The 27,484-nt window shown below is 47.8% G+C and overlaps 1 protein-coding gene across 1 annotated transcript; it reads left to right on the plus strand.

Moving 5' to 3' along the window:
• Positions 1-25,847, plus strand: VSTM5 (V-set and transmembrane domain containing 5). The gene is made up of 4 exons (XM_058545400.1): positions 1-400; positions 23,082-23,408; positions 23,520-23,660; positions 23,791-25,847. The coding sequence occupies exons 1-4, from the start codon at positions 310-312 to the stop codon at positions 23,832-23,834; spliced, it is 603 nt and encodes a 200-aa protein (XP_058401383.1). The 5' UTR covers positions 1-309; the 3' UTR covers positions 23,835-25,847.
• Positions 25,848-27,484: the final 1,637 nt, after the last annotated feature.

Consider the following 27,484-nt stretch of genomic DNA (forward strand, 5'->3'; position numbering starts at 1 on the left):
CACTGCTTCCCATTCTCTCTCTCTCTCTCTCTCTCTCTCTCTCTCTCTCTCTCTCGTTCTCCCTCTCTCTCTCTCTCTCCTGTTCTCTCTCCTGTTTTTTCTCTCTCCTTGGGGACTGGTTCAACCACAGTACAACCAGCTCATCTGCATCTCTCCCTAGAGGACCTGCGGGAACCAGAGGAGGAGGAGACAGGGAGACAGGAGGCGGGCGGGCAGGAGCGGCAGCGGCGGCTGCGACAGCGCACAGCCGGGCCCGCGCCGCGCCGCCGGGGAAGCCCATGCCCGGCCCGTGCCGCCCGGGGCTTGCTCATGAGGCCTCTGCCGAGCCGGAGGAGGAAGAACGGCGGCATCTCCCTGGGACTCTTCGCCCTCTGCCTGGCCGCAGCCCGCTGTCTGCAGAGTAAGCGCGGGGAGCGGGGCGCGGGGCGCCGGGCGCGGGGGCGCGGGTCCCAGGTGTCGCGGCCGCAGGGCCGCCGGCCCGGCTGGCAGGGAACGCGCCGCTTCCCGGCGGGGCTGGGCGCGGCCTCGAGCCGGGCGCCGATCGCGGCCGGAGGGACCAGGGCAAAGGGGAGGCTCCCCGGGCCGGCACCGGGGCCACTTCGAGGCGCCCGCCCAGCGCCTTGCCCGGCCGGGCGTTATCAGAGCCGGAAGCCGGCCAGGAGATAACCGGTTCCCGGCCCGGTGGGTCGCCGCCTCCTCTGCAATATTTTTTATTTCTTTTTCCCGAAATAATCAGACCCCAGGGCGTACGGGATCCGTCACCCTCCTGCGGGCTTTCCTGGTCACCAGCACGTTTTATAGGTGCCCCCGACCACTCAGACGAACCCACAGCAGACTCTTGAGGAAAAGGGGCTCTGAGAGTTTGGGTGGGGCTTTAAGACCTGAATTCCTCAGGCCAGAGGTGGACCTCGCCACTCCACACTGAGCCGAGGGCTTTGGGTGGGTCGGCTCTAGAATCCCCCAGCTTGATGAGTCTAAATGTAGCGCACAGCCCCACGCACTCCCATCCGCACAAACAACCGATTTCAACGCAGTTTTACTTTCTCATTTAATCATTATCATTATTATCATTCCCATTTTGCACACTAATCAGCTGAGGTTTAGAGAGTGACCAGTGCAGGGCCACTGGAGGTAGGAGGACATATAGTAAGAGCCAGCACTTATTAAGCACGGATGCATTCAACATCCCTGGACTTTACAAGACTTCTACCATTTAACCCTCAGGGAAACTCTATGAAATAAGTGCTACTCTTATCCCTGTTTCACATGAGGAAACTGAAGCACAGAGAGGTTGTCATTTGCACAAAGACACGAGCTAGTCAGTGGTAGAGCTAGGATTCAAACCTGGGCAATCTAGCACTCTTGACCTTTATACCTCTGGCTAGAGCCCAGCTTTTGAGGCTGCAAATCTTAGAAACCCAGAAAGACTGGGATGGGGCATGTGCCTCTGGCTTCTATGGAGCAAGAAATAGGCGATTGTTAGTCCATCAGGTTGGTGGGTGTGTTTGGCATTGCAGTGACCTTTTTTATTGTTTTTCAACCCTCCAGCACATGTTTCCAACCACCATTCTTTATTTTTCTTTTAGAGGAAGATTGGCTCTGAGCTAACATCTGTTGCCAATCCTCCTCGTTTTGCTAAGGAAGATTATCCTTGACCTAACATCTGTGCCCATCTTGCTCTATTTTGTATGTGGGATGTTGCCACACATGGCTTGATGAGCGGTGCGTAGGTCTGCGCCTGGGATTCGAACCTGCGAACTCCGGCTGCCCAAGCAGAGTGCACGAACTTAACTGCTAGGCCACCAGGCCGGCCCCTCCAACCACCATTCTTATGCAACATCTGTACAGACGTCCCTGACGTCCGGGGGCCAGCCATTTGCCACAGCGTATAATTCATTTATTCACTCACTCATTCACGGTGCCCTCTGCCTGCAGGAGCGGATGCCATGGTTCACAATCTTGTCCCCAGACAAGCAAACAAGAGTGCCAGCCTGGAGTGGCAAGCACTAAGAGGCAGGAGGTGCCAACATTCTGGAAGCCATAGAGGTTCAGATTTGGGGAACCAGCGCAAGCCTCCCACAGAGAGCCACACCTCCCCAGCCCTGACAGATGGACAGGAGCAGCCAAGGGAATGGGACAGAGGGAATGCAGGGTGTCCTAGACAAAGAGGAAGCACATGCAAAACCTGGAGGACAGGTAAAAGTTTTGCAGTTCCGCATTGAATATCTGACTCCTGCAGAGCTGTAAGGTTCAGGGAGGCAGGCACTCTTTTTCAGCTCTGGATTCCCAGCATTTGCCTGATGGTAGCCAGGGTCTACCCCTTAAGAGGTAGTGAATGGATGTGCATCTTCCTGAAGGAGGCCTGTGCTTCAGGGCCAGCCCTGATGATGTAGAGTGGGCCTCCTCCCTCTCACCAGCTCCCTCCATTCTCTTCCTCTTCAGCCTCTGTCAGAAGTTTCCACCCAGAAAGTCTGACATTCATCATTTACGCTGAAGTCTGTGTTAAAGCACGCCCCGCAAACACAAACACCCTGCATTTGAAGCCTTTTCTCTATAGATGGGACTGTTATGGACTGAATGTTTGTGTCACCCTGAAATTCATATGTTGAAGCCCTAACCCCCAATGTGATGGTATTTGGAGGTGGGGCCTTGGGAGATATTTAGGTTTAATGAGGTCATAATGATGGGGCCCTCATGATGGGATTAGTTCTTTTTAAGAAGAAGAGAGACTAGAGCTCCCTCTCTCTCTCTGCCATGTGAGGACACAGCAAAATGTCAGCTGTCTGCAAGCCAGGAAGAGAGCCCTCCACATCTGCCAGCACCTTGATTTTGGACACCCCAGCCTCCAGAACAATGAGAAATAGATGTCTGTTATTTAAGCCACCTAGTCTATGGTGTTTTGTTATAGCAGCCTGAGCTAAGACAGAAATTGGTACCGTGAAGTGGGGTGCTGCTGTAACAAATGCCTAAAACTGTGGAAGGAGCTTTGGAACTGGGTAATGGGTAGAGGCTGGAGGAGTTTTGAGGTGCATGCTAGAAATATGGACTCTAAGGGCAATTCTGGGGAGGTTTTAGATGAAAGTGAGGAACATGTTATTGGACAATGGAGAAAAGGTGATCCTTGTTAAAAAGTGGCAAAGAACTTGGCTGAACTGTGTTCATGTTCTAGTGTTTTGTGGAAGGTAGAACTTGGGAGTGATGAAATTAGATATTTAGCTGAGGAGACTTCTACGCAAAGCGTTGAAGGAGTGGCTAGGTTCCTCCTGACTGATTATAGTAAAATACAAAAAGAGAGGAATGAATTGAAGAAGGATTTGTTAAGCAAAAAGTGACTAGAACTTAAAGATTTGGAAAATTCTCACCCTGTCTGTATTACAAAAAATGAGAGAGCACGTTTGGAAGAGAACACCAAGAGTGTGGCCAAACCACCATTTGATAAGATTAGTTTGGGTGTGGACATGGACCTAATCAGCCACCCCAGCAGAAACACTGCCAGTTTGAAGGGGATGATGAAAGAATGATATGAAGGAAGGCTGTCCGACTTGTTAGATCCCACAGCACTGCAAATGGCTATTCAGCTGTGAATGTGCGCTATTTTTCAAGACAAGGAAAGAAAGACTCCGAAGGTGATTCAGTGATCATCAGAGCTGCCTCCTCAGTTTCAAATGGGGGGGGGTCATTGCCTTGGTTTCAATAGGCCAGATGGAGGCCCCGCAGAGCCTCTGGGGACACAGAACTGCCCAGCAGAGCTGCAGGGCTGAGGGGCATAATCCCTGCCTCAGTAGGTCCTGAAGGCAGAACCACCACCTCAGTGGGTCCAGAAGGCACAGCACTGAACCAAATAAGATTGTTCTTGAGACTTAGATCTACTGGTGTTTACCTTGCTAGGTTTTGGACTCAGTTGGGACTCGTCACCCCTTTTCTCCTTCTGATTTCTCCCTTTGGGAATGGGGATGTCAATCCTCTGGTCTCCCATGTCCCTCCACTGCATTTTGGGAGCCGGTAACTTATCTGGTTTCGCAGGTTCCTAGTTGGATGGTAATTTTGCTTCAAGATGAATTGTACCTCCAGTCTCACCCATAACTGATTTAGATAGTGTTTAGATGAGACTTTGGACTTTAATTTTTTTATTATTATTATTTATTTTATTTTTTTCCCCCAAAGCCCCAGTAGATAGTTGTATGTCATAGTTGCACAGCCTTCTAGTTGCTGTACGTGGGACGCGGCCTCATCGTGACCAGAGAAGCGGTGTGTCGGTGCCCGCCCGGGATCCGAACCCGGGCCGCCAGCAGCGGAGCGCGCGCACTTAACCGCTAAGCCACGGGGCCGGCTGGAGACTTTGGACTTTAGACTTTAAAGTTGAAGCTGAAACTGGTTAAGACTTCTAGGGCTGTTGGGATGGAATGAATGTATTTTGATGCAGGAAGGACATGAATTTTGGGAGTCCAGGAGTAGAATGTTATGGTCTGAATGTTTGTTTACCCCTGAAATTCATAATGAAGCCCTAACTCCCAATATGATGGTATTTGGAGGTAGGGCCTTTGAGAGACAGTTAGGTTTAGATGAGGTCACAAGAGTGGGACTTTCACGATGGGATAAGTGTCCTTATAAGAAGAAGAAGAGACCAGAGTTCACTTTCTCTCCACTGTGTGATGATATAGCAAGAAGGTAGCCATCTGTAAGCCAGGAAGAGGGCCCTCACCAAGAACTGAGTCTGTTGGCACCTTAATCTTAGACTTCCCAGCTTCTGGAACTGTGAGAAATAAATGTCTTTTGTTTATGCCCCCAATATATGGTATTTTGTTATAGCAGCCAGCACTAAGACAGAGACTGAAAGGCTTATCTCCTTAGAAAGCTGGCAGGCCTCCCACAGCTGGCCGAGGTGGGGCCCTTTCTTGGACCTTTGTTCATTTCCTCTCTCAACGTGGTAAGTTAGCCATCAGGCCTGTGAGTATGCAGTGCTGCCTCTCATTTGGAAGCAGATGATCCAAGACTAGAGTAGCAAAGTTTAGTTGATGTCCTGGGGCCAAGCCAGCTTGCTTCCTATGTTCCAACCCCAGCTTCTAAGAAGCAGCCCTCTCTCCCAGCACACACACACACATACACACATGAATACACACACAAGTGACCTTTAACATCTCCACTTAATGGGGTGGGGCCAGGGCTGGAGGAGGGAGGGGACAGGCCAGGACCTGAGTCACTCATGGCCCAGTGCCTAGGAGAAGAGAGGAACAGAGTAGGGTCTGAGTCTGGGTCTGGGGAGGGAGGGGACAGGCTGGGAGCTGCCACAACCAGAAAGAAGCTGTGGGTTCTAGGCTTAGCTTGGGGGGGGAGGGGGGTGGGATGGATGGGAAGGAAAGGGAGAGCCGGTATAGGAGGAATCCCCTTGAGGCCCCTGGGGAGACACCCAGATCCGTCACTCCAGGACCAGGCCACACTGGTCCCCCGGGGCTGCCATCCATGCAGCACACATTTACCGAGCACCTACCACACTTAGGGCTCTGCACTGGGTCTGATGAAACAGCGACAAGTGAGGTGTGGTCTCTTTCTGCATTGTCCTTTCAGATTTATAGACAGTGGTTCTGCAAACATATAAATGTACCCACCAAAAAAAAAGTGGTGTTTGGGTGTGCTTTTAAAAAATGTAATCATACTACTTTTTTTTTTTTTTTTTAATTTTTTTCCTTTCTTTTTTTTTTTTTTTTTTTTTTTTTTTTGTGAGGAGATCAGCCCTGAGCTAACATCCGCCAATCCTCCTCTTTTTTTGCTGAGGAAGACGGCCCTGGGCTAACATCTGTGCCTATCTTCCTCCACTTTATATGGGACGTCGCCACAGCATGGCTCACCAAGCAGTGCGTCGGTGCGCGCCCGGGATCCGAACCAGCGAACCCCGGGCCGCCGCAGCGGAGCGCGCGCACTCAACCGCTTGCGCCACCAGGCCGGCCCCTAATCATACTACTTTTTGTTAAGTAACTTAATTTTTACATCAAATTTCTTTTTAGCTCTATCCACATTAATAAGCAGAGATCTTGCTCATTCCTCTCAACGGCTATACCTATGTCTTCATATAAATATGCTGCTTTTTACTTAGCCAGCCCCCTCCTGATGGATGATGCAGCTTTCAGCTTTTAGCCCTCACTCGGGAGAGAGCAGACCCCTAATGCAGGGTGACGAGGGCAGTGCTGGTGATGCACGTGGTATAGAGGATATGGAAGGCCGAGGCCACCTCCAGGCTGACAGGCACCTCCTGCACACACACCTCCTCAAAATGTGCTCAAAATGCCTGGAAGATTAAATTAAAGCTATTGAGGGAGAGGTGGCATCAACCAGAAAGTCACCAATATTCCTTCGTTCCTGATCTCCAAGGGAGTCCTGAGTATACTTGTGCTGGTCTGGGAGGGGCTGCAGTCAGGAAACCCTACTTTCTCCATTATCCCCAGGGCCTAAGGACACTATATATTTCATCCACTCTAAGATTTTGTTTAATATTTTAATATATCTAAAGTCAAGATGCGTGTTACAAATCAATAGCTTTGCTATAATCTCTGTCGGCCTGGATTGAGTTTGAGTCCTTCCCAAGAGGATGTGTGTTGCTTCTGTCAGTCACCAGAAGGCATCCTCCCTGGGGAGTAGGAAAGGCTTCATGGAGAAGGTGAGGCCGAATCTTGAAAGATGAGTAAGTGTATACAGCAGGACAGGGTGGAGAAGAGAATTCTAGGCATACAGCAAGTGCTCAAAAAGTAGGTGCACTATTGCTCTTGGGGCCTGGCAGGATCTGGACATGCTGAGCTACCGAAGAGGAAGTGAGGAGCTGATTAGCATGCAGCTTCTGGATCTTAGCTGGTACCCCGCTCAGAGACCCCGCTGACACTACACCTCCATAGTCCAGTGCTCTCAGGACCCTGGTCTGCCTGTACCTGGGTTTTCCCTGGAAAATGGGCTTGAGGTAGGAAAATATTTACTTATCCAGCAGAGATGCGAGTAGGAGAGAGGAGGGGTTGGCAAGTTCAAAGTTGGAAAATTATTTTCTCCCGTAACTGGTTTGCTGGGCTGGGAAAGCACTGGTCAGCCGTGTGGGCAAAGGGAAAATGACACACTGGACTGTAAAGGGGGCACAGGACATTCCTAGTTCACATGTGGTCCAGGAAGTAAATGGGCCTTTCCTCCTGTGAGGTGCACCCCGGGGGGGGGAGGCTCAGGCCTGTGCCATGCTGACTCCAGAGGAGCCAGGCTGCTCTGGGGCTCCCTGGGGAATCCTCAGCTGGCAGAAGGAAGGGGAAGGGCCTGGTGGACTGCTCCCAGTCCCAGTCCCAGTGCTGGCTGTAAGCCCTGGATGTGAGGTCACCTTCCTTCTCTGAGCACACAAGGAGGGTGGCTGGCCTAGTGGCTCTCAGCCAAGACTGAACATTAGAACCATGTGGGCGGCTTTAAGACCTACAGATGCCCACGCCCTACCCCAGACAGTTAAATTGGTATCTCTGAGGGTAGGACGCAGCACTGTTTGGAGTTTAAGCTCCTCTGGTGATTCTAATGTGTGACCAGGCAGAGAGCTCCTAGACTAGACCATTTCCAGGTCCCCTCTATTAGTCTCATCCTATGGAAACAGCTTGTCAAGAAGTGTGCACGTTTCTCCCACCTTCTGTTTCCATAACACCCACCATTGCGTGTAGTAGAATCTCGCGTATGTCTTATTTGCGGTTTTATCCTGACAAACCTATGAATACTTTCCTGCCAGGCTTAGGTCAGGAGACAAGGCTGCTTTGCTTCGAAGTTTGGTTTGGTTCAATAAATAGTTTCTGAGCACCTGCTGTGTGAGGTGCACTGTGCCAGGACCTGCGGATACTCAGCACCGTCCCCCAGTGGGGAGTCACATGACCCAGAGGGGAGGTCAGATCCTAGCTGGATGATTTGAGGTCAGATGCCCTGGGAGCACTGAGGAAGGTATTTAGCTCAGCTCAGAGTTGGGAGGAGGATTCTTGAAGGAGAAGTCTTGAAGGCAAAGTAGGAGGTGGCAAGGTGAGCAAGGAGGGAAAAAGTTCTGAGCAGCAGGAAATAATGGGCTCAGACAGCATTGCTTTCTTCTCTCCCTTTGGGCCAATGGCAGGGTGACAATTCTGTAGTTAAACCAGGTTTGTTATCTCTTGCTAGTTTCTTCATATTCAATCTGATAAATCGTCTAACAGTTAAAGGAATGAAGCTTGGGAAGGTCTTGGATCTTAGGTGGAAGGTGCTGGACTAGTTCCTCTGATAGACCCTTACCCTAGTGCCAGACAATCAGGAGAGAGATCTGGGTCCCTCCACACCAGGCAGTGGCCAGGGGACCTAACGTGAGGCTCCTCTGACTGTTCGTCCTTCTGTACTTATGTAATATCCCTGCCCCAGGCTCACTGTGGGACTGGATCACATTCCTTTTGGAAGCCAATGCCCAGAACACCAGACCTGCTCTTTCCTGCTGCTATCAACCAAGCCTTCTCCTTACTTTGGGATGGGATTGCAGGGACTCTTAAACCACAACTTGTTCCTTGATGTCTGGTAGACTGTCAATTCCATTTGACACCCGCAGCTTGAATGAGCCATCCATTGTGTCATACACTGCTGGGTGCTGACCTCAAATCAGACCTAAGCATATGGTACATGCTTACCTGCTCCTTCTAGTGGGGAGATGGGCTGTTACTCATCTAACATGCATGCAAGGCAGGCTGTGAACTGTGCTGTGGGAGCCTAATAGGGCCTGGCAGAGGAAGTGCCATTTAAGATGGGCATTGGAGAGTGAGAAACCTGAGAGTGGGGAGAGGGTGATCTGAGCTGAGATAGAAGGGATAAAGGCCCAGTGAGGAGTGGTCCATAGAACAGTGCAACTGGAATTGAGGGTGGTGGCAAGGAGTGTTGGGAGATGGAGATGGAAAAGAAACTTGAGACCAGATTATTGAGGTCTTTCAGAGCTAGAGGAGACCCAGCCCGACGAGTGGTTTAAAAAGATCGCTAACAAGAGCCTCCAGCCAACTGAAGAGAAGAAAAGCCAGTATCTCCTGAGTTTTTATAATCGTTAATAACAATACAAGACAATAATAACTGTGATTGTTTATTAAGCACCTACTTTGTGCCAGGCACTGTAACAGCTGCTTTCCGTTCATTTTCACAGTAATCCTGCAAATAGGTGTTTTTAGTCCCCATTTTATCAGTAAGGAAGCTGAGGCTCAGAAAGGTTGAGGGACTTGCTTAGGGACATTAATTCATTCAGCAGGTGTTTATGGAAACCACCATATGGTTTGGAAACCACAGTGCCATGCACTGTGCTAGGCCCTGGGGATTCAACGGTGAAGAAGATGGACCAGCGCCAGTGTTCAGAGCTGACAGCTGGTCTAGGAGGATGAACCATTAATCAAGGGTAATTGCAACATACTGAGATAAGTGTGTTGCTAGAGAGGAACGGGGAGCTACGGGAACATGGAGCTGGGACTCCTAACCTGGTGTTGAGGGATTGGGGAAGGCTTTCTGGAAGAAGGGATGTTGAAAATGAGACCCACAGGATGAAGAGGAGTTGGCCCTTTAGTCTCTTTGAAGGAGGAACTTTGTACCCTAACCGTCATACTCAGTCATGGGTGTGCCTGAATTATCTTTTGATCACTTTACACCCCTCTTCCAAGTGCCTTCAGGCATCCTGTAAAGTCCTCCCAAAGAATTGTTGAGAGGTCACACCGCCTCATTTCTTCCTTCGTTCTCCTGTTCCACACACATTTTTGCAGGGGTGGCTGAGGAGGACCCCACCTTCCCATTCCCCAGGCTGGCCACTGGCCCAGGCCTGACCATAAGTCCTGCAGCCCAGCTCTGCAGAGAGCAAACCCAGCAGTGCTCCCCACAAGGTTGTGCAGAGCCAGGGAGCCGCCTCTGCCGTGCCCGGCTTCCTTGGCATCTGAGTAGAAACACGGCAGTGACATGACCATAGCCCATGGCCATTCAGAAAAGAGTTCAGCTTTCTGATAAAGCTGACTCTTGCTTATGGTAGACAGTCCAGGAGGAATTCCACAGGGAGAAATTTCAGGTCGCCCAGTCTCTTGCCACACTTCCACAAGGGAATCAGAGATTTACAAATGCTCATTCCAGTTCTATACCTACCATGTGATTTGGGCTGGAAGAACCAGCCTCCTGCACCCAACACTCCAGCTCTCCATCTCAGATCTACTGCTTCAGTCCCTGGTACACCTCCAGCTTCTGCTTACACACCCCTGGGGATGTAAGCTGCTCAGTGCTTCTTCAAGGAATTCTCATTAATAATAGCTAATATTTATTGAGTGATCACCGAGTGTTAGAAACTGACACGGGCCGGCCCCGTGGCTTAGCGGTTAAGTGCGCGTGCTCCACTACTGGCGGCCCGGGTTCGGATCCCGGGCGCGCACCGATGCACCGCTTGTCTGGCCATGTTGAGGCCGCGTCCCACATGCAGCAAATAGAAGGATGTGCATCTATAACATACAACTATCTACTGGGGCTTTGGGGAGAAAAAGGGGAAAAAAAGGAGGAGGATTGGCAATAGATGTTAGCTCAGGGCCGGTCTTCCTCAGCAAAAAGAGGAGGATTGGCATGGATGTTAGCTCAGGGCTGATCTTTCTCACAAAAAAAAAAAAAAAAAAAAGTGATAAACTCCCTACACGTATTGCCACACTTAAACCTCATTCTGCTGCAGGAGGTGGGGACAGCACTCAGTATACTTATTTCATAGGTATGGTAACTGAGACTGAAAAAAACTAAGTAATTTACCGCAGATCACACAGCTGTTACTGGCAGACCTAAATATCAAACACAAGCCTGTCTGATTCCAGAGTCCATGAAGGCATCCATTATATACACACTGCCTCAATTCTGTTCACCAGAATCTGTCTCCTTTCAGTCTTTACCCACTGGTCCTCATTCTGGCAATGATTGGGTTCTTCTTTCTCCAAGATGAGAAGTTCTGCAGCAGATGCTGGTCCCTGCCTAGCAGAAGTGGTGTTAGCAGTGTTGGAGAAGGAGAGGAGGGGCCGGCCTGCAGGGATACTGGGAGCATCCTCAGTGCCCTCCTTTGCCCTCAAGTCTTGCAGAAACATAACTACTGAAGTTCTAAAAGTGTGGTCCTGGGACCAGCAGCAGCATTATCTAGCAACTAGTTAGAAATGCAAACTCTGGGGCCTCCCCCTAGACCTGCTGAATAAGAAACTGGGGATGGTGCCCAGCAGTTGTGTTTTAACAAGCCCTCCAGGTAATTCTGATGTAGCTAAATGTTGAGAACCACTGCAGTGGAGCATTGGAGAGGGTCGATGGGGCAAATGGAATTACATAACTCCCCTGTTCTTCCTCCCTAACCCCAAAGCATCACTAGAAATAGGACCAGATACAATAGAATTTGAGGGATACCAGAAAGAGTCCATTTCCCCCAAATATGTGGCTGAAAGGGCTGTCACAGGTGCCTCAAACATTCCTCTTTCCCAGCAGCCCTGCACGCCTTTAGCTTTAGGCTTTGTTAAAGTGCCCATGAAGGGGTCATGGGCTTCGGCAGCTAACCCCTTACTGTGGATTCACTCAGTTCTGATCAATCTTGGGTGTACACTGGAATCACTTGGGGACTTTTAAAAATCATGGAGGCCTTGGTCCCACCCCAAAGATTCTGAATTCATGAGTCTGGGGTAGGAGTTTTAAAAGCTTCCCCAGATGGTCTAATGTTCAATCAAGGATTGACAATAACTAGATTAGATCAGGTGGTCCACTTTGGTCCAATCAGCAGTGGCCAGGAAGGTGGGTGCATATGGCCCTCTCTGCAGGGGCTCTGAGAAGAGATTGGGGGGAGCTGGTCAGGTGCCACATTAACTAATAATGGATTTCCATGTGGAGCGTGGGCCGCCAAGTTGGTGTTGGAGCTTGGTAAATGTTAGTCCCCTTCACTTCCCTTCCCAAATGGAATGGAAAGAGACTGGACTGAATTCTCATGGCCTGGAATCAGGGCTTCCTCTGGGTGAGAAATCAGGGAAGGAAGCTCCTATGCCCCTTGGAATTTTTCCTGGCTGTCAAGCTTTCTCACTCACATGTTTTGTGGTTTGTTTTTTTATTGAATCATTGACAGTCAAGCTGTGCCGATCCCTGATTACAAATGAAGAAATGGTGGGTCAGAGAGGTGACGGACGGCACAGTCACCCAGCTAGAGCATAGAGCGGTCAAAACAGAACCTAGGTCTTTTGGTTCCACAGAGTGTGCATGGGTTGGCCTTCCTAGGGCTTCCTCAACCGGCATCTTGCCCTCTTCTGCCACCCTCTGCCCCCCCAGCCAGGTGTCCTTCTCTGCATCTGGGGAGAAGGGCGGAGCTGACCTTTTGCGAAGCCTGCAGTTTCCACTCCATGGTCAGAGAAGGAGCTGGGAAGAACATCGGGTGAGTGTGGTGGCCCAGAAGCCACACAAGTGTTTCATGCAGGAGAGAGTGGTCAGCAGCGTCCCAGGAGAAGGTCATCTGCTGAGAATGAGGAGGAATTTGGATGTCTAAAGAGATTGGAGGGACCTGGTCATAGTAATCGTGGAAAAAGGAAGAGTAAATTCACTGAACAACATAGTCAGATTGGCAGTAGGAGGGCTGTCTTGAATCTGGTGATCTTGAATGTAAACTGGAAACAGTGTGTTTTGTTGTTCTGGAGAGCGTCTGCTGTGAGACTTTCTCCTGCAGTCTTGACTGCTCAGGTTTGAGAAGAGAGAAAGTAGAGAGTTGTTGATCCAGGGCTAGAGTTTTGCCAGGCAGATATGATGAAAAGACGGAAGCCAATGGAGTTTAAAGAATTGGCAAGAGTGCTTGAGACATGATGGGCCATGGAACCCAGGCTTGATAGGGAGGGAAGTGAGGATGATGGACTGGGAAAAGTGGAGGGAGTTGGAGTGGAAGGACCCAGGAGGCCAACTGTTGTGGTCAGAGCAGGCTGCTTTACTGGAGGCCAAGGGAGAGTAGAGGGGGAATGTTCCTGTAGACGGGGGTGCTGGAGGTACTAGGATGATGCCATACCTTGCAGTAGAGTTTCCAACATGTTTAAAGTATGAAGAGGAGGGGGCCGGCCGGATGGCGCAAGCAGTTAAGTGCACGCGCTCTGCTGCAGCAGCCCGGGGCTCACCGGCTCAGATCCCGGGTGCGCACAGATGCACTGCTTGTCAAGCCATGCTGTGGTGGCATCCCATATAAAGCGGAGGAAGATGGGCACGGATGTTAGCCCAGGGCCAGTCTTCCTCAGCAAAAAGAGGAGGATTAGCAGATGTTAGCTCAGGGCTGATCTCCTCACACACACAAAAAAAAAGAATGAAGAGGAAAGACTGGGAGACAGAGTGGAACAACCTCAAGGGAACAGGATTTTTTTCTGCAAGATGGTGGAGGAGTGATAATCCAACCCAAAGCTGTCCAATAGAAATATAATATACGCCACGTATGTAATTTTGAATTTTCTAGTGGCCACATTAAAAAAGTAAAAAGAAACAGGTGAAATTAATTTTAATATATTTTGTTTAACCCCATATGTCCAAAATATTATCATTTCAACGTAATCAATGTAAAAAAATTATTGAGATATTTTAGATTCTGTTTAACATACGGAATACTAAGTCATCAAAATCCGGTGTGTATGTTACACTTAGAGCACATCTCAATTTGGACTACCCATTTCAAGTGCTCAACAGCTCCATGTGCCTAGCGGGGACCATATTGGAAAGGCCAGGTCTAGACTCTTGCTTCTTGTCACATCTATCTCCCAAGTCTTTACCAGCACTGAGCCATGTGCTATTTGAAGAAACATAAAAGAATGGTCAAACTCCACCTCTATACTCAGTGTTTTATTTTATTACAAGCAGCTGTGGGGCAGTGAAAAGAGAGTTGGGGTCCAGCCTCAGCTCTGATTTTCTACTTGGCAAGAACTTGGGCACTTATGCCTCTGAGCCTCAGTTTCCTCATCTGTAAAGTAGCGATCAAATAAGTAAGTGCCTGTGAAGCAAAAAGCATAGTTCCTTAACCCAAGTCTCCTGCCTGCTCACAGGATGAGATGGTGCTTGTGAAGTACTTTGTGTACATGTGAATTAGTAACATTTTCAAATCTGGGGCTCAGACCCAGTCTTGGCATGTGTTTTTATTTATTTTTAGGATCATGCTGTTTTTAGTTTTTAGTCATTCACAAACTTGCTAAAAGATTCCAATTGTTCAAAAGGGTATAAAGTGAAATGTAAGGCTTTCTTCCACCCCAGACACCCAGGCTCGTCCCTAAAGACAACCACAGCTCCTGGATTTTAGAGTATCCTTCCAGAGATTTTTCTATGCATTTATGTGGATAAGTGTGCATCTGTGCATGTGTGCATACATATCATTACTCAAATGGAAACCTTCTCTGCATACTATTCTGCCCTGTGTTTTTTCATTGTTTTTTAGATCATACAATATCCATGCATATAGATCTACCTCATTTTTAATGTCTCTGTAGTATTACAAAGTATGAATATTGATAATTTATTTAACCAGTTGTGACATAATAAGAAACATATATTTAGTCTGTGCTCCTGGTTCCTGGCACAGAACTCCTAAAACCCTAGTAATTTCCTGAGTGATAATGATATTATAATATTCGGTCTTAGTCCTTGTTCCTGACATAAAAGTTTCTGAAACACTTGGAATCTCCAGAGTGATAAGTGTTCTGTTGTTTGCTAATGTGGTGACTCTTGGAAGATAAGGCTGGTTGGCAGAGGACCTACCTATGTGATTAGAGGGTTGGAACTTTCAGCCCTAACCTCCCCCAAACTGGAGATAGGACAGGGGCTGGGGATTGAGTTAATCACCAATGGCCAATGATTTAATCAGTCATGCCTATGTAATGGAACCTCCAAAAAAATTCCTATCTGAAGGCCTTTGGAGAGCTTCTGTGTTGGTGAACAGACACATCAAGGTGCTGGGAGGGTGGTGCACCCAGAGAGGGCATGAATGCTCCACCCCCTTCCCACATACGTTGCCCTGTGCATCTCTTCCAGCTGGCTGTTCCCGAGTTGTATTCTTTATATCAAATTGGTAATAGTAAGTAAGGTGCTTTCCTCAGTTCTGTGAGCCGTTCTAGCAAATTGTCAAACCTGAGGAGGGGGTCGTGGGAACCCCCGATGTATAGCCGGTTGGTCAGAAGTACAGGAGGCCTGGACTCATGTTCAGTGTCTGAAGTGGGGGCCAGTCTTGTGAGACTGAGCCCTTAACCTGTGGGGTCTGTGCTAAGTCCAGGTAGTTACTGGCAGAGTGTTGTGAGTAGAGAACAGTTTTCTTTACGGTCCCACAACTGTGAGCACACAGGTGTCTCCAGTCTTTTGTACTGTGATTGACTATACTATGCTTTAGTGATGGTATGTACACATATATCTTTGCATCTATGTGTCCTTATTATTTGTAGAATAAGTTCCTAAAAGTAGAATTTCTGGGTCAAGAGGTATGTGCTATTTAATATTTTTATAGATTTTACCATATTGCCCCCCAAGCAGGTTACACCCATTTACAACCCCACAGTAATGTTGAGTATAACTTCTGCACACCCCTGATAACATAATGTTATCAAACTTCATCTTTCCCAGTCTGGTAGTGGCCAAGTCATTCAACTTTTCCAGCCTGGGTTTCACTGGGCTGAGATAACTGTGTATGACAGCTGGTACCTAAGAGGGGTTACCAAGAGAAATGGTGGCTATTGCTATTTTGGAGTGATTTTTCTGGTTGGGGTACAAATAAGGAATCTGATGAAGGGGAGCAGCCTGCTGGCCTCCCTCTAAACCTGCATCTGTTCGTGTTGTTTGGATTTGGCTGACATCTGGGTGGCTTCCCGGGGCTATTATACAGTAAGATCATGGGGGAGCTCCCCCGGGGACGAGCTGAGCTGTGGTCTCTGAGTAATCAGGCTCTGAGAGGGGGAATTACCACCTGAACGAGCAGGAGGGCTAGGTGCCCTGTAAATTACATGCAGATGCCAGTCATCAACACTCGTCATGGCATCTAAACCTGAAAGCCATTATTGAGGTTGCTGTGCTGGCCTCCCACACGAGCTGTGTTTCTGACATTCCAGGCTCACTTATTTCAAGAATGGCAGAAGTCAGGCAGGGACATGGATATTTTGTGGCTTATAAATTGTGCCATTTCTCCTCCTACCTATTTGACTCTCAGCAGACTTGGGGCTGGAATAGGGGTCTTGCCAGCACCTCCCTCAGCCAGATCCCTTGCCCCCTTGGCTTAACACAGACCCCGCCCCCACCCCCCACTTCCTGATCTCTCCAAATGGGCAGCAGTTTGACAGGCAGGGTGTGCCTGTCTTTATTCATTCATTCATACGAGTATATTGTGAGCGCGTATAGACCCTGTACTGGGCGCTGGGGTTTCTGAGATGAATCAGAAGCGAGTTCTCCCAAAAAAGATTTCACAGCCCTAGGCTGTGAAATCACCATGCATACGTGTGCTTCTAGCTGCCCCCTTTCTTCTCCCCAGTGCATGCGAAAGGCTGGCCCAGCTAGGGCCACACCCAGCACCTCAAGTTGTTCCCAACTGATTGGGCTCTAGCCATGGGATCTCCTGAAGATGCACAGGACAAGCACATGCGGTGGGCCCGGGGCAGTGCAGGTGATGTGTGTAAATGATAAGATAATGAATTCTGCTGCCAGATTGCCCTTCCAGACACCCAGGTCAGATCATGCCATGCTTCTATTTGAACACCATCCTGGTTCTCCCTGCCTGAGGGATAACTCCTTCAAGGAATCCCCAGCCTGTCGCAGATTCCTCGAGCCACAGCCAACCTGCACTTCGTGCTCACCAGGTCCCAAACCTGAGGCTCCATCATGCCTCCCTGGGGGGACTCACTGTTCTCTCAGCTGGGATTGTGCTCCCTCCTTTTCCCACGCTTTTAAAATCTTATTCTTCAAGCCTCCACTTAACTGAGTGTCGTCCCCCTTCCCCAACCCCTGCAAACTTCCTGGCTCATTTACCAGGACAGTGAAAAGTACCCAGGATCTCAGTCTCTGCTCAGCCATTTACTGTGACATGGCACAAATTACCTAACCTCAGTAACCTTGAATTTGCTCCTCTGTAAAATGGGGATAACAATATACTTTTCACCAGGCCAGCACCTGCCAGCCAGAGCCCTGTGTAGAGGAAGCATGGTGAGTGCGGGCCTGGGTTCAGCGACTGGTGGGAGGTCCCCACTAAAATGGGGCTGCAGTGGGATTGCTGACCAATGGGAGAGGTGTTTGGGAGCCAGAGGGTTAAGGGAAGGTCTTTCGTCCTCCCTCAGCTTACCTGGAGCTGGCCACCTCTGCACCTCCACTGCTGAGCCCCCGGGGGTGCCTCAGAAATCAGCCATCGTGTATCTTAGAGTTTTCTCTTTGCTCTTCAACATTTTTATTGAGTCTCAGATAGGGTGACCAGCTGTCTTGGTTTGCCCGTGACTGTTCTGATTTTAGCACTGAAGCTCCCGAATCCTGGGAAAACTCTCAACCCCAGGAGGGTTGGTCACCCTGAGGCCAGTGACACACCGATCCAGAAGAGCAATGGGGGCTGCAGCTCCTGGACGGGCACTAAGCTGTGTCCTGCTGGGCCTTCAGGGTTGTGTCACCTCATCCTCACAGTGTTCCTCTGGAGGTTTTCCAGTCCTCATGGTACAGGAGAGGAATCGGAGGCTCTCAGAAGTGAAGGCACTTTCTCTAGGTCTCACAGCTAGGAGTCCCGGGGTTGCACCTGTGTGTATCCTGCCCACACCAGGTGTCTCCACCACACCTCAGTGCCACCTGGAATAACCCTTTTGTAATGTGCTTCATCACTCCGGCACCTGCTCCAACAGTTTTCCAAATTAGGGCTCCTGAACCCTAGCTTTCTGACTCCTATTTTAGCTGCTTACAGGTTTGATAATGATGACAATGACGCTTATTTCCTGGTTCTCGCTGCATCTGATCATCACGCTGGCTGGATAAGTGGCTTTCCAGATAAGTGAGGTGAAAATGAGTTGTCCTGAGTAAGGTGTATCCTCCTTGACTCCTTAAACTCAGAGACCATGTCAGCAATGTATCTGCCTCACCATTAGCTGTCCACTGAAAGTGTGGTCTGAACAGTGTTGACCTTTATTGTGATTTCAGGAAATATATCCTGCTTTAAATATATCCTGCTTAAATATATCCTGCTTTAAAAACAGCAAAGCACTACCTGTGTAATTTATATGTAGGAAAAGGAATAAGGAACCATTCTGAGTATTATAGTCCAGCCTGTGCTCAGTGGCTGGTTTCACCTGCCTGGTGCTTTCTTTCTGATAGTTCCCAGCGGGTCTCCCTAGCTCCAGGAAATCAGGCTTTCAGGAAGCTTCTCAGTTCAGGTTCCAGTGACTTCTGCCCTGCTAAAATTTCAGTTCTGTGACTTTTTCCTTAGAGGAGGCATCCCCATCTGTCTGGGAAATGGGTAGAATTTAGTTCTTTTCTGCTTTTTACAAAGAATTCAAGTGAAGATGAAAAGCAAGGTAAACTTTTAAACATTTTTTTAAAACTTTGCCCTTCAGATTGCTTGGTCTAATCAGGAGAACTTAAAAAGATTTTTAAAAATATATTTTTTATTATCAATTCAATAAATATGGAAAATTCAAATTTATATGAATGTTTAACTTCGAATATAAAATTCTATTGCCGTCCAATCTCTAAGGGGCAATCCCTGTTAACACTTTAGCATATATTACTACAACATTTTTCTATACATAATATGTACATTTAGCACATATTTGCCAGCCCTGGTGGTCTAGCCCTGGTGAAGATTCAGCGCTCTCATTCCCATGGCCCGAGTTCGTTTCCTGGTCAGGGAACCATACCACCCGACTGTTGGTTGTCATACTGTGACGGCTGCATGTTGCTGTGATGCTGAAAGCTATGCCACCAGTATATCAAATACCAGCAAAGTCACCCATGGTGGACAGGTTTCAGCGGAGCTTCCAGACTATGATAGACTAGGAAGAAGGACCTGGCCACCCTCTTCTGAAAAAATTGGCCATGAAAGCCCTATGAATAGCAGTGGAGCATCATCTGATATAGCGCTGGAAGGTGAAAGGATGGCACAAAAAGACCGGGCAGGGCTCCGCTCTGCTGTACATAGGATCACTAGAAGTTGGAATTGACTCCACACCACTAAATAGAAGCACATATTTCCACAAATATAAATAAGATTTATTTTTTAACTTAGTAACATGTCATCGACATCTTCCCTTGTCCACACAAAGCTCACTCTTGTTAATGGCTTCCTGGCACCCATTTTACAAGTAAAATCTGATTTATTGAACCAACCTACTTGAGTGGACCGTTTGAGCCAGATCTGAATATTGGTCTAGCCACAGAGTTTTTTTGGGCTTGTTCTGGAATGATTTCAGCATGGGGTGCTGAAGTGGTTACTCATTAATTCCACTTCTTAAACAGTAGACGAGCAGTTTGCCTTTAAACTCTTGGAACTGTTAAGTTTCCATCTTTGCTATAGACCATTTATTCCTAATTATATGTGTCAAGAAGCAGGACTGTTTGTTCCTTAAACCTAGTTAAATACCTCGTTAGTCTGTCTGATTAGGAGGAAGTTTTTCTGGTCAAGAAAAAATATAGAAACCAACTCTGACTGGTTGGCCAGTTTCCAGGGGTATCAGCATCTGAGAAACTTTGGCTTGTTATTTTTGTTCATTTTTCAGTTTTGCTGTTTCTCAGGCCAGAGTACCTGATAGGCTCAAAGTGAAGGTCCCTAAGGCTATTCAGAGGGCTGGTGGTCTCCCAGGAGACTAATCCATCAGTAACCTTGACCAACATGGTTGACATAGGATGCACGTGAAATACACATAGGTTATGATACAGATTTGTCACTAGTTCTAAATATGGTTCTCCAAATCTTACAGTAATCATGATTCCAACTGCTCATATTTTGGGTCAGAGAAATCAGAAAAGATAGTTAAATAGATGATAGATAGTCACAAAGTAGAGTAGAGTTTGAAAAACACAGCGTTTTGAATCAGACAGAAATGCATTCAAATCCTGCCTTTGCCATTTCCTAGCTACATGGGCACGTTGCTGACTCTCACGTGAAAAATGAGAGAGAGAAGGATTGTAAAGTACACAATAAGTATATAATATAGTAACTGGCACATGCAGCCTTGACTAAATTATAGTTCTCTTTCCTATATGTATGTTAGCTTTTATTTATTTATTTTTTTTTGTGAGGAAGATCAGCCCTGAGCTAACATCCATGCTAATTCTCCTCTTTTTGCTGAGGAAGACCGGCTCTGAGCTAACATCTGTTGCCAAGCCTCCTCCTTTTTTTTCCCCCAAAGCCCCAGCAGATAGTTGGATGTCATAGTTGCACATCCTTCTAGTTGCTGTATGTGGGACGCCGCCTCAGCATGGCTGTAGAAGCGGTGCCTCGGTGCGCGGCCGGGATCCGAACCCAGGGGCCGCCAGTAGCGGAGAGCGCGCACTTAACCGCTAAGCCATGGGGCCGGTCCCTATGTTACCTTTTAGATGTGCCTAATTTTTCAAACCACCCAAGTGGCAACATTTCTATCAGGAAACAGTTCGCCCTTCTTGTTGCTATAAGTATTTGGTCATTCACTTATTCATTCACTCAACAAACATTTATTAACCAGCCACTATGTGTCAGGCATTGTGTTGGGTACAGGGGACACAGAGATAAAAAATACATAACTTTTGCCCTCCCAGGGCTGATCTGGAATTTGACCCATTTTCTTCCAGAGAGAGAGAGAGAGCACGCATGAGTGAGCACAAATGTGGCAAAGTGTTAATAATTGATGAATATAGGGAGAGGGTGTATAGATATTAATTGTACTTGCAACTTTTCTGTGAGTTTAACATTTTTTTTTTCTGAAAATTAATTCTTTTTTTTTTTTTATTGATGTTTTAATGGTTTCTAACATTGTGAAATTTTGGGTTGTACATTTTTGTTTGTCCATCACCATATATATGACTCCCTTCACCCCTTGTGCCCATCCCCCACCCCCTCCCCCCACCCCCACTGCCCCTGGTAACCACAGTCCAGTGAGTTTAACATTTTTTAAAATGAGAAAACACAGAATGTTTTCTCCCCAGAGTTGGGGAGAAAACACACTTCTGGTACTTGGCAGCTGTAACTCTTGAAAGCCATTATTACCTCCCAATTTTTCAGCGTGGAATTTATCGGATTATCTCATCGCTTAGCCAGGCCTTAGGAGAGGGATGCTAATGGGCTATGCTGGGGATGGGAAAAGACAATGAGAAAGGCCTGGAAAAGTAACGGGCATGGTTACCTGGAGCCACACAGCAGGGACCTTGGGGCAACTGGGCAGCCATAGAGTGAGGGGGCTACACAGGAAGTGGAGGTGGGAACCACGGGATGGGCTCCAAGCCGAAGTCCTGCCCTATTCACCATCCAGTCTCCAGCAAGCCCTGACCACTCCTCTCCGTGTAGGGGGCATTTGTCACATTCTGTGCCCTCCACTGCCAACCATTGACCTTTGATTTGAGCGTAGAGGTTAATACATGAGCTTTGGAGTCAGCAGCCCTTGTGTGACTCTCAGCCTTGCAGAGTGAACTTGGACAACTAGTTAGTCTTGTTGACACTGAAGTTTCTTGCATCCTCGATAGAATCGCAGTGGGTTGTGTGAGACTTGAAGAGATGATGTGTGTAAGGCAGTCAGCACAGGGCCTGTGCATGGTACCTACTTAATACATGTATGACGACACATACATAACCTTAGCCAATGGCACTACTATTTATCTGCACACACGGAAATCTCTGCTTGATGCCTCTCTGCCTCACCCACCCCCATATCTAGTTCATCAGCATGTCCTCCCTACTTCCAAATACATATCCCAAATCAGACTGCTTTTCACTCTCCCCAAGGCTACATCTCCATCTTTTGTCTAGTCCCCTGCTACAGCCACCTGACTGTTCTTCTTGCTTCCACTCTGCACCCTCACCCCCAGAATGTTCTCCACAGCAGACATTGTCAAGCTTAATGGAGAATGTCACCCTCCTCCCTAAGCCCTGCTATGGCTTCCCATCACCCTTGAGTAAAACCCCACCGCTGACCCTCACATCACGACCTGGGTCCTGCCCAACTCTCCAGCCTTGTCTCCTAACTCTCCATGTTGCTCACTGCATTCTGGCATGCTGGCCTTCTTTCTGTCCCTCATGCACCAACGTTCACTCTCACCTCAGTCTTTGTGGTTGTTCCTCTGCCTGAAATGCTCTTCCACATGTCTTCACATGGCTGCCTCCCTGTCCTTTAGGTCTCAGTTCAAATGTCATTTCCTCAGCGAGGTCCTCTCTGACCATCCTATCTAATGTTGTGTACCATCTCCACCCCTACCCGTCACCAGTGCTCTGTTTTATTATCTTTAAAGCTCTTGTCATGCATGATCTAAAATGATCTCGTTTGTTTATTTAACCCTTGTATGTCTCCCTTATAGAACAGAAGCCCCAGGGAACAGTAAACAGTAGCCTTGAGTCTTGTTCACTGTCTTAGTCCGCTCAGGCTGTGTAACAAAATACCACAGACTGGAGGCTTAAGGAAGAGAGATTTATTTTCTTATAGTTCTTGATGCTGGAAAGTCCAAGATTAAGGTTCTGGCAGGGTTTGGTTTCTGATGAGAGCTCAGACATCCTTTAAGCTGTGACCTCACATGGCCTTTCCTCCATGCATGCCCATGGGGAGGAAGAGAGGGAGGGGGATAGGGATGCGGAGGGGATGAGGATGGGGAAGGGAGCTTTTATGTCTCTTCTTATAAAGACACTAATCTTATGGGATCAGAACCCCACCCTTATGACCTCATTTAACTTTAATTACTTCCTTAGAGGCCCCATCTCCAAATACAGCCACACTGGGGGTTAGGGCTTCAGTATAGGAATTTGGGAGGGATACAAACATTCAGTCCATAACATTCACCATTGTAACATCAGCACCAGAACCTAGAAGAGAGCCTGGCATGTAACAGACACTCAGTAAATAAATTAATGAATTATAGATGTTCATTTCACTGTAAGTTCATGTAAGTTGCCCTACATCTTGCACTCCATCCTGCAGGTCAGGGCGTGTCACTGTACATTCCCCAGTCCGCCATCAATGCTACAGTGGAAGAAGACATCCTGCTCTCCGTTGAATACTCCTGCCATGGCGTCCCCACCATCGTATGGAGGTATACATCCAACTGGGGAGTGCAGAAGATCGTGGAGTGGAAGCCAGGGACTCAGGCCAACATCTCCCAAAGCCACAAGGACAGAGTCTGTACCTTCGACAACGGCTCCATCCAGCTCTTCAGTGTGGGCGTGAGGGATTCTGGCTACTACGTCATCACAGTGACGGAGAGCCTGGGGAGCAGCCAGTTTGGCACCATCGTGCTGCACGTGTCGGGTAAGAGCCCCAGGGCCAGCTCCCCTCTGAGCTGTGAGCGTGTGGGAGGCCGGCAGACTTCATGATGTTAAAAGAGCCGTTATGTTCCCCTTCCCCTCACCCGCCCCATAGAGATCCTCTATGAAGACCTCCACTTCGTCGTCGTCTTCCTTGCTTTTCTCGCTGCTGTGGCCGCCGTGCTAATCAGCCTCATGTGGGTTTGTAATAAGTGTGCATATAAATTCCAGAGGAAGAGGAGACACAAACTCAAAGGTAATTCTCTGGGCCTTATGATAGTCACTTCATGTTTTTATGGCTGGAGGTGGCATGTGTTACCTTGTTCTCACCGAGAAACCCTGTGTGGCTGATTTGCAACTCACGGACGTGTCTTTTGCTTTTGCAGAAAGCACAACTGAGGAGATCGAGCTGCAAGATGTTGAGTGTTAGCCAAGGCTGGGCCCAATTACATTCCTACCTCAAGAGGAAAACATTATTTTTTGTTTGATTGAACACGGACACTCCACCCTGCAGCCTCCTGTTGCCCCACCACAGCCACCCATTCCTGATGGGGCAGCGGGACGTTAACAAAATTGACTGCGTGGAGTTGAGGACTCTGGATGGGACAAAGTCAGTTCTTGTACTTGCATGAAGTTCAAGGGGAGGAGAGCTTGAGGCTTTGAGCCAGAGCTTTGCTGGGCTGCAGTCTCTGGGCCCTGTTGACCCATTCCAATGGCATAGTGTGGGTGCTGGCTGCTTGCTCACTGTGCTCTGCTCTGGCTCGGGGGATGGCCATTGGAGGGGTCCCTGTATCAGAGGCCAGAGTGTCTCTAGATCGAGTGTGCAGCCAGCATTGGAACAGCTCTCTGTGCTCTTGTCTGCTCTCCTTGTGCCCTCCGACACTCTGCTGTGGGAGCTGTTGTGAGAAAACCTGAGGCTTTTAGACAGTCTGATGCCTAAGAGGCAGAGGTAGAAAGAGACTGAGATGGGTGCTGCTGTGCTGCAGTGAGTTGCTGTGAGAGCAGGCCGAGGATGCCCCATGGCCTGGAGATTTAGGGAGACGAGCTTAATTTGTTTCTGAGGGTCCAGCATTGGGAACCAGGAATAGGGAGAAAATTACCTTTCTCCTCCTCTCTCATTCCAACATGAATTGGATTTTCCCACCTATGGGCCCAACGTAGGCCAGTGTGAGGAAAAGAACAGTTCATTTCCACTATGGACAGCATCTGGCCTCCAAATGTCCCCCTGACAAGCTAGGTAATGCTACCTGTGTGAAAGCTGAGCCTGCATAATGGTTGTTACAACTGGAAAGTCAGTCAGCTCGGGCTTTGAATCTGTCCCCCTTGGTCACTAACACTTCATGTCTCAAGTCAGGCCCTTGCTCTCTCCCAACTGGGCTAAGGAACACTTGGTACTTACCTACCTCAGTCAGGGTATCACGTGAAGTCCACAGTAGCATAGAGCTCTCTGAGCGATTTAAGAACAGCAGGAGGATTCTTCAAGAACTTGGAAAGCAATAAGCGCTATACCATCTGAGTACTGGAAATTGATAAAATGCTCTGGGGTACTGGGGCTCCAAGTGAAATTAGGGACTACATCACAGCTGGCCTTGGCCCTCTCTCAACTTATTGGTCACCATGTTGACCTGAGTTTCTCCATCCCCAACTTCCATTTGGCAAGCTCTAAAGCAGGCGTGAATTTATTTTCCATTATCTTTTCTCTCTCAAACATTCTTAGCTCCAGACCAAAGGTACTACCCCAATTATTGATGGAGGCTGAGGTTATTAGCTGTGTCCTCAGCCCTCAGCTGCAAATTCATCCATGCAAACATGAAGAACTAGAATATTCCCTTCTCTCCTGCCTCCCTTCAAGTTTCCAATGTCCACATCTCTTCTACTTGCCCTGTGGCAGATAAGGAGTTGCCTGGAGAAGTTAGTATGAGGCCTTTCCCTAAATAATGAATCCAGGGTTACAGGAAGGGATCTTTTGGAGTATTCAGGAGCTCTCAGTGATCTATTGGAGGGCTCTGAAGGCACTACTTGACTCAAAAGGCAAGAGAGCAGTTGGTCTACACGACTGATTTGTAGCTCTAGCACCTGATTCATAGAAGGTTCTCACCTCGGGCCACCTCCTTACGTACATGTGTAAACATGCACACCCGTGCCCTTTCCCCAGGAGCAGTCAGAGGAACCAAGCCTGTGCCAGGACAGGTTCCTTGTACTGGTCTCGCCATGAAGCAGCAGGGTGAGCAGTACCAGAGAAAAAGGGGAGTCGAGGGCAGTCGGATTCTTTCTTCTCTTTCACAGCAAGCCCATCAGCAGGAAAGCGGTTTGGATCTGGGTAGCTGCTGGAGTCTGTCTGTGTATCCTCTCTTACCCGACCTGCTTTCCAGAATTCTACCTCTCAGCTTGTCAGAAGTCAGGGTAGTAATCTCCAATCATAAAAGGAGAAATGGAAAAGAATACCCAGGGGCAAACCCAGAGGTAAATTAAATTGCCCCCCAAAAATCTCACCAAAGGTTATTCCCTCAGCTTTCCATTTCCTTATTTTGCACTTGTAAAGCTCCCTCCATCCTGAACATTCCTGTGGAAAGGTTTTGATTCCAGAGCCTGAGGTTTTTGTCTATTTTTCAAAAAAGAAAATATTAAATCATAGAGGTTGGCCACTATAAATGTTAAGCTGTAAGTTATGTTTCAAACTGTGAAAAAAAACGTTTTAAAGAATGAAATAAAACCTGAAAATAAAATCCTGCTTCATTGTGTGTAAGCCCACTCCTGCTGAGAACTCAGAGGCTTGGTGAGGTTTCCACCAGCTGTAGACACAAACAAACCCTCAGCCACAGCTGTGGGTCTGGCACATTTTTTTTAAATGACAATGGAATTCACCACATTGCTTTTAACTGTAAATATTCTTGAGCAATTCAGAAAAACATCTAATTAGCCCATCAATCTCCCCTGCACTGTAGCCTGAAGACTAATTTGAAGTTTTTGCTTCCAGAATATTAATTGTAATAGAGTACTTTCTGCTTCTGGAAAGGGCTAAAAACGAGGATGCGACAATTGTACCACCTCGTTCAACGATGAGTAAGGTGCCCAACAGAACATACATGCTTTGTCAACAGAATGTCCTTTCAGAGATTGTGATCTAAGAAACCAAAAAGGTATATATTGTATTTCCTCATTTCACGGTCTTCTGGGTGTGCAAGGAGAGCTGAGACAGAATCCCCGTCCTCTGAAGCCCACATGAGGTAGTAAATGCCTGACAGCACTTCACACTCACTCTGATTGGAAATCACACCACGGGAAGGTGAGGAGCAAAGGCAGTGTGAGGTAAGAGAGGTTATCAGGATATCTTGCTCCGTGCAGGAATGCAGAGGCAGGCCCTGCAGGAGGATGCAATTCAGAAGGGCTGGATAACTGACATGGGTAGAGAAGAGGTGGCAGAATAGGATGCTGGGAGATGTAACCAAGACGGAGGAACCAAATATGAAACCCCAGGGACGTGACTCACATTCAGTCTCCTTGAGAAGCTCAGAGGGGATACTGGGGGAAAGGGAAACCCTCTTTCTGTCATCAGCTTTTATATATCCAGCAGAGGTTTCTGCCTAGTTTCCGGGGAAGCATCAGACACATCTCTAGTTTACTGAAAGCAGAGTAAATCCCTGTGGCTCTTGTTAGCATGTGTGTCCATAACTCAACTTCACTAAAGAATGGTGTGAGTTGCCAGTATGTGCGCCTCTTTGCACACCCAAACCCATCCCAGCTGTCAGCTTTTCCAGTCCTTGAGAACATGGTTGCTGAGTTCACTATTTCCACTGCTTTTTAAAAATTAGGTGGGTGGTTTTGGTTTGGTTTAATTACAAAGGTTACAAATCCTTCTTTAAAATTAAAATGATATTGAAGTTTAAAAGTTCTCCCTCCAATCCTACTCTCCAGAGAGAACAATAAATTTGGAGTGTATTCTTCTAGACTTGCATATGCATATGTGAACATATCTATATATACACGTACCACAATACACATATTTAATTTATTTTCTTTTTAGGCAAATGGGATTCTATTTTATATATATATATATCCTGAACTTCATTCTTCTTATTG

Source organism: Diceros bicornis, chromosome 7 (genome assembly GCF_020826845.1).
Source record: "Diceros bicornis minor isolate mBicDic1 chromosome 7, mDicBic1.mat.cur, whole genome shotgun sequence".
NCBI lineage: Eukaryota > Metazoa > Chordata > Mammalia > Perissodactyla > Rhinocerotidae > Diceros > Diceros bicornis.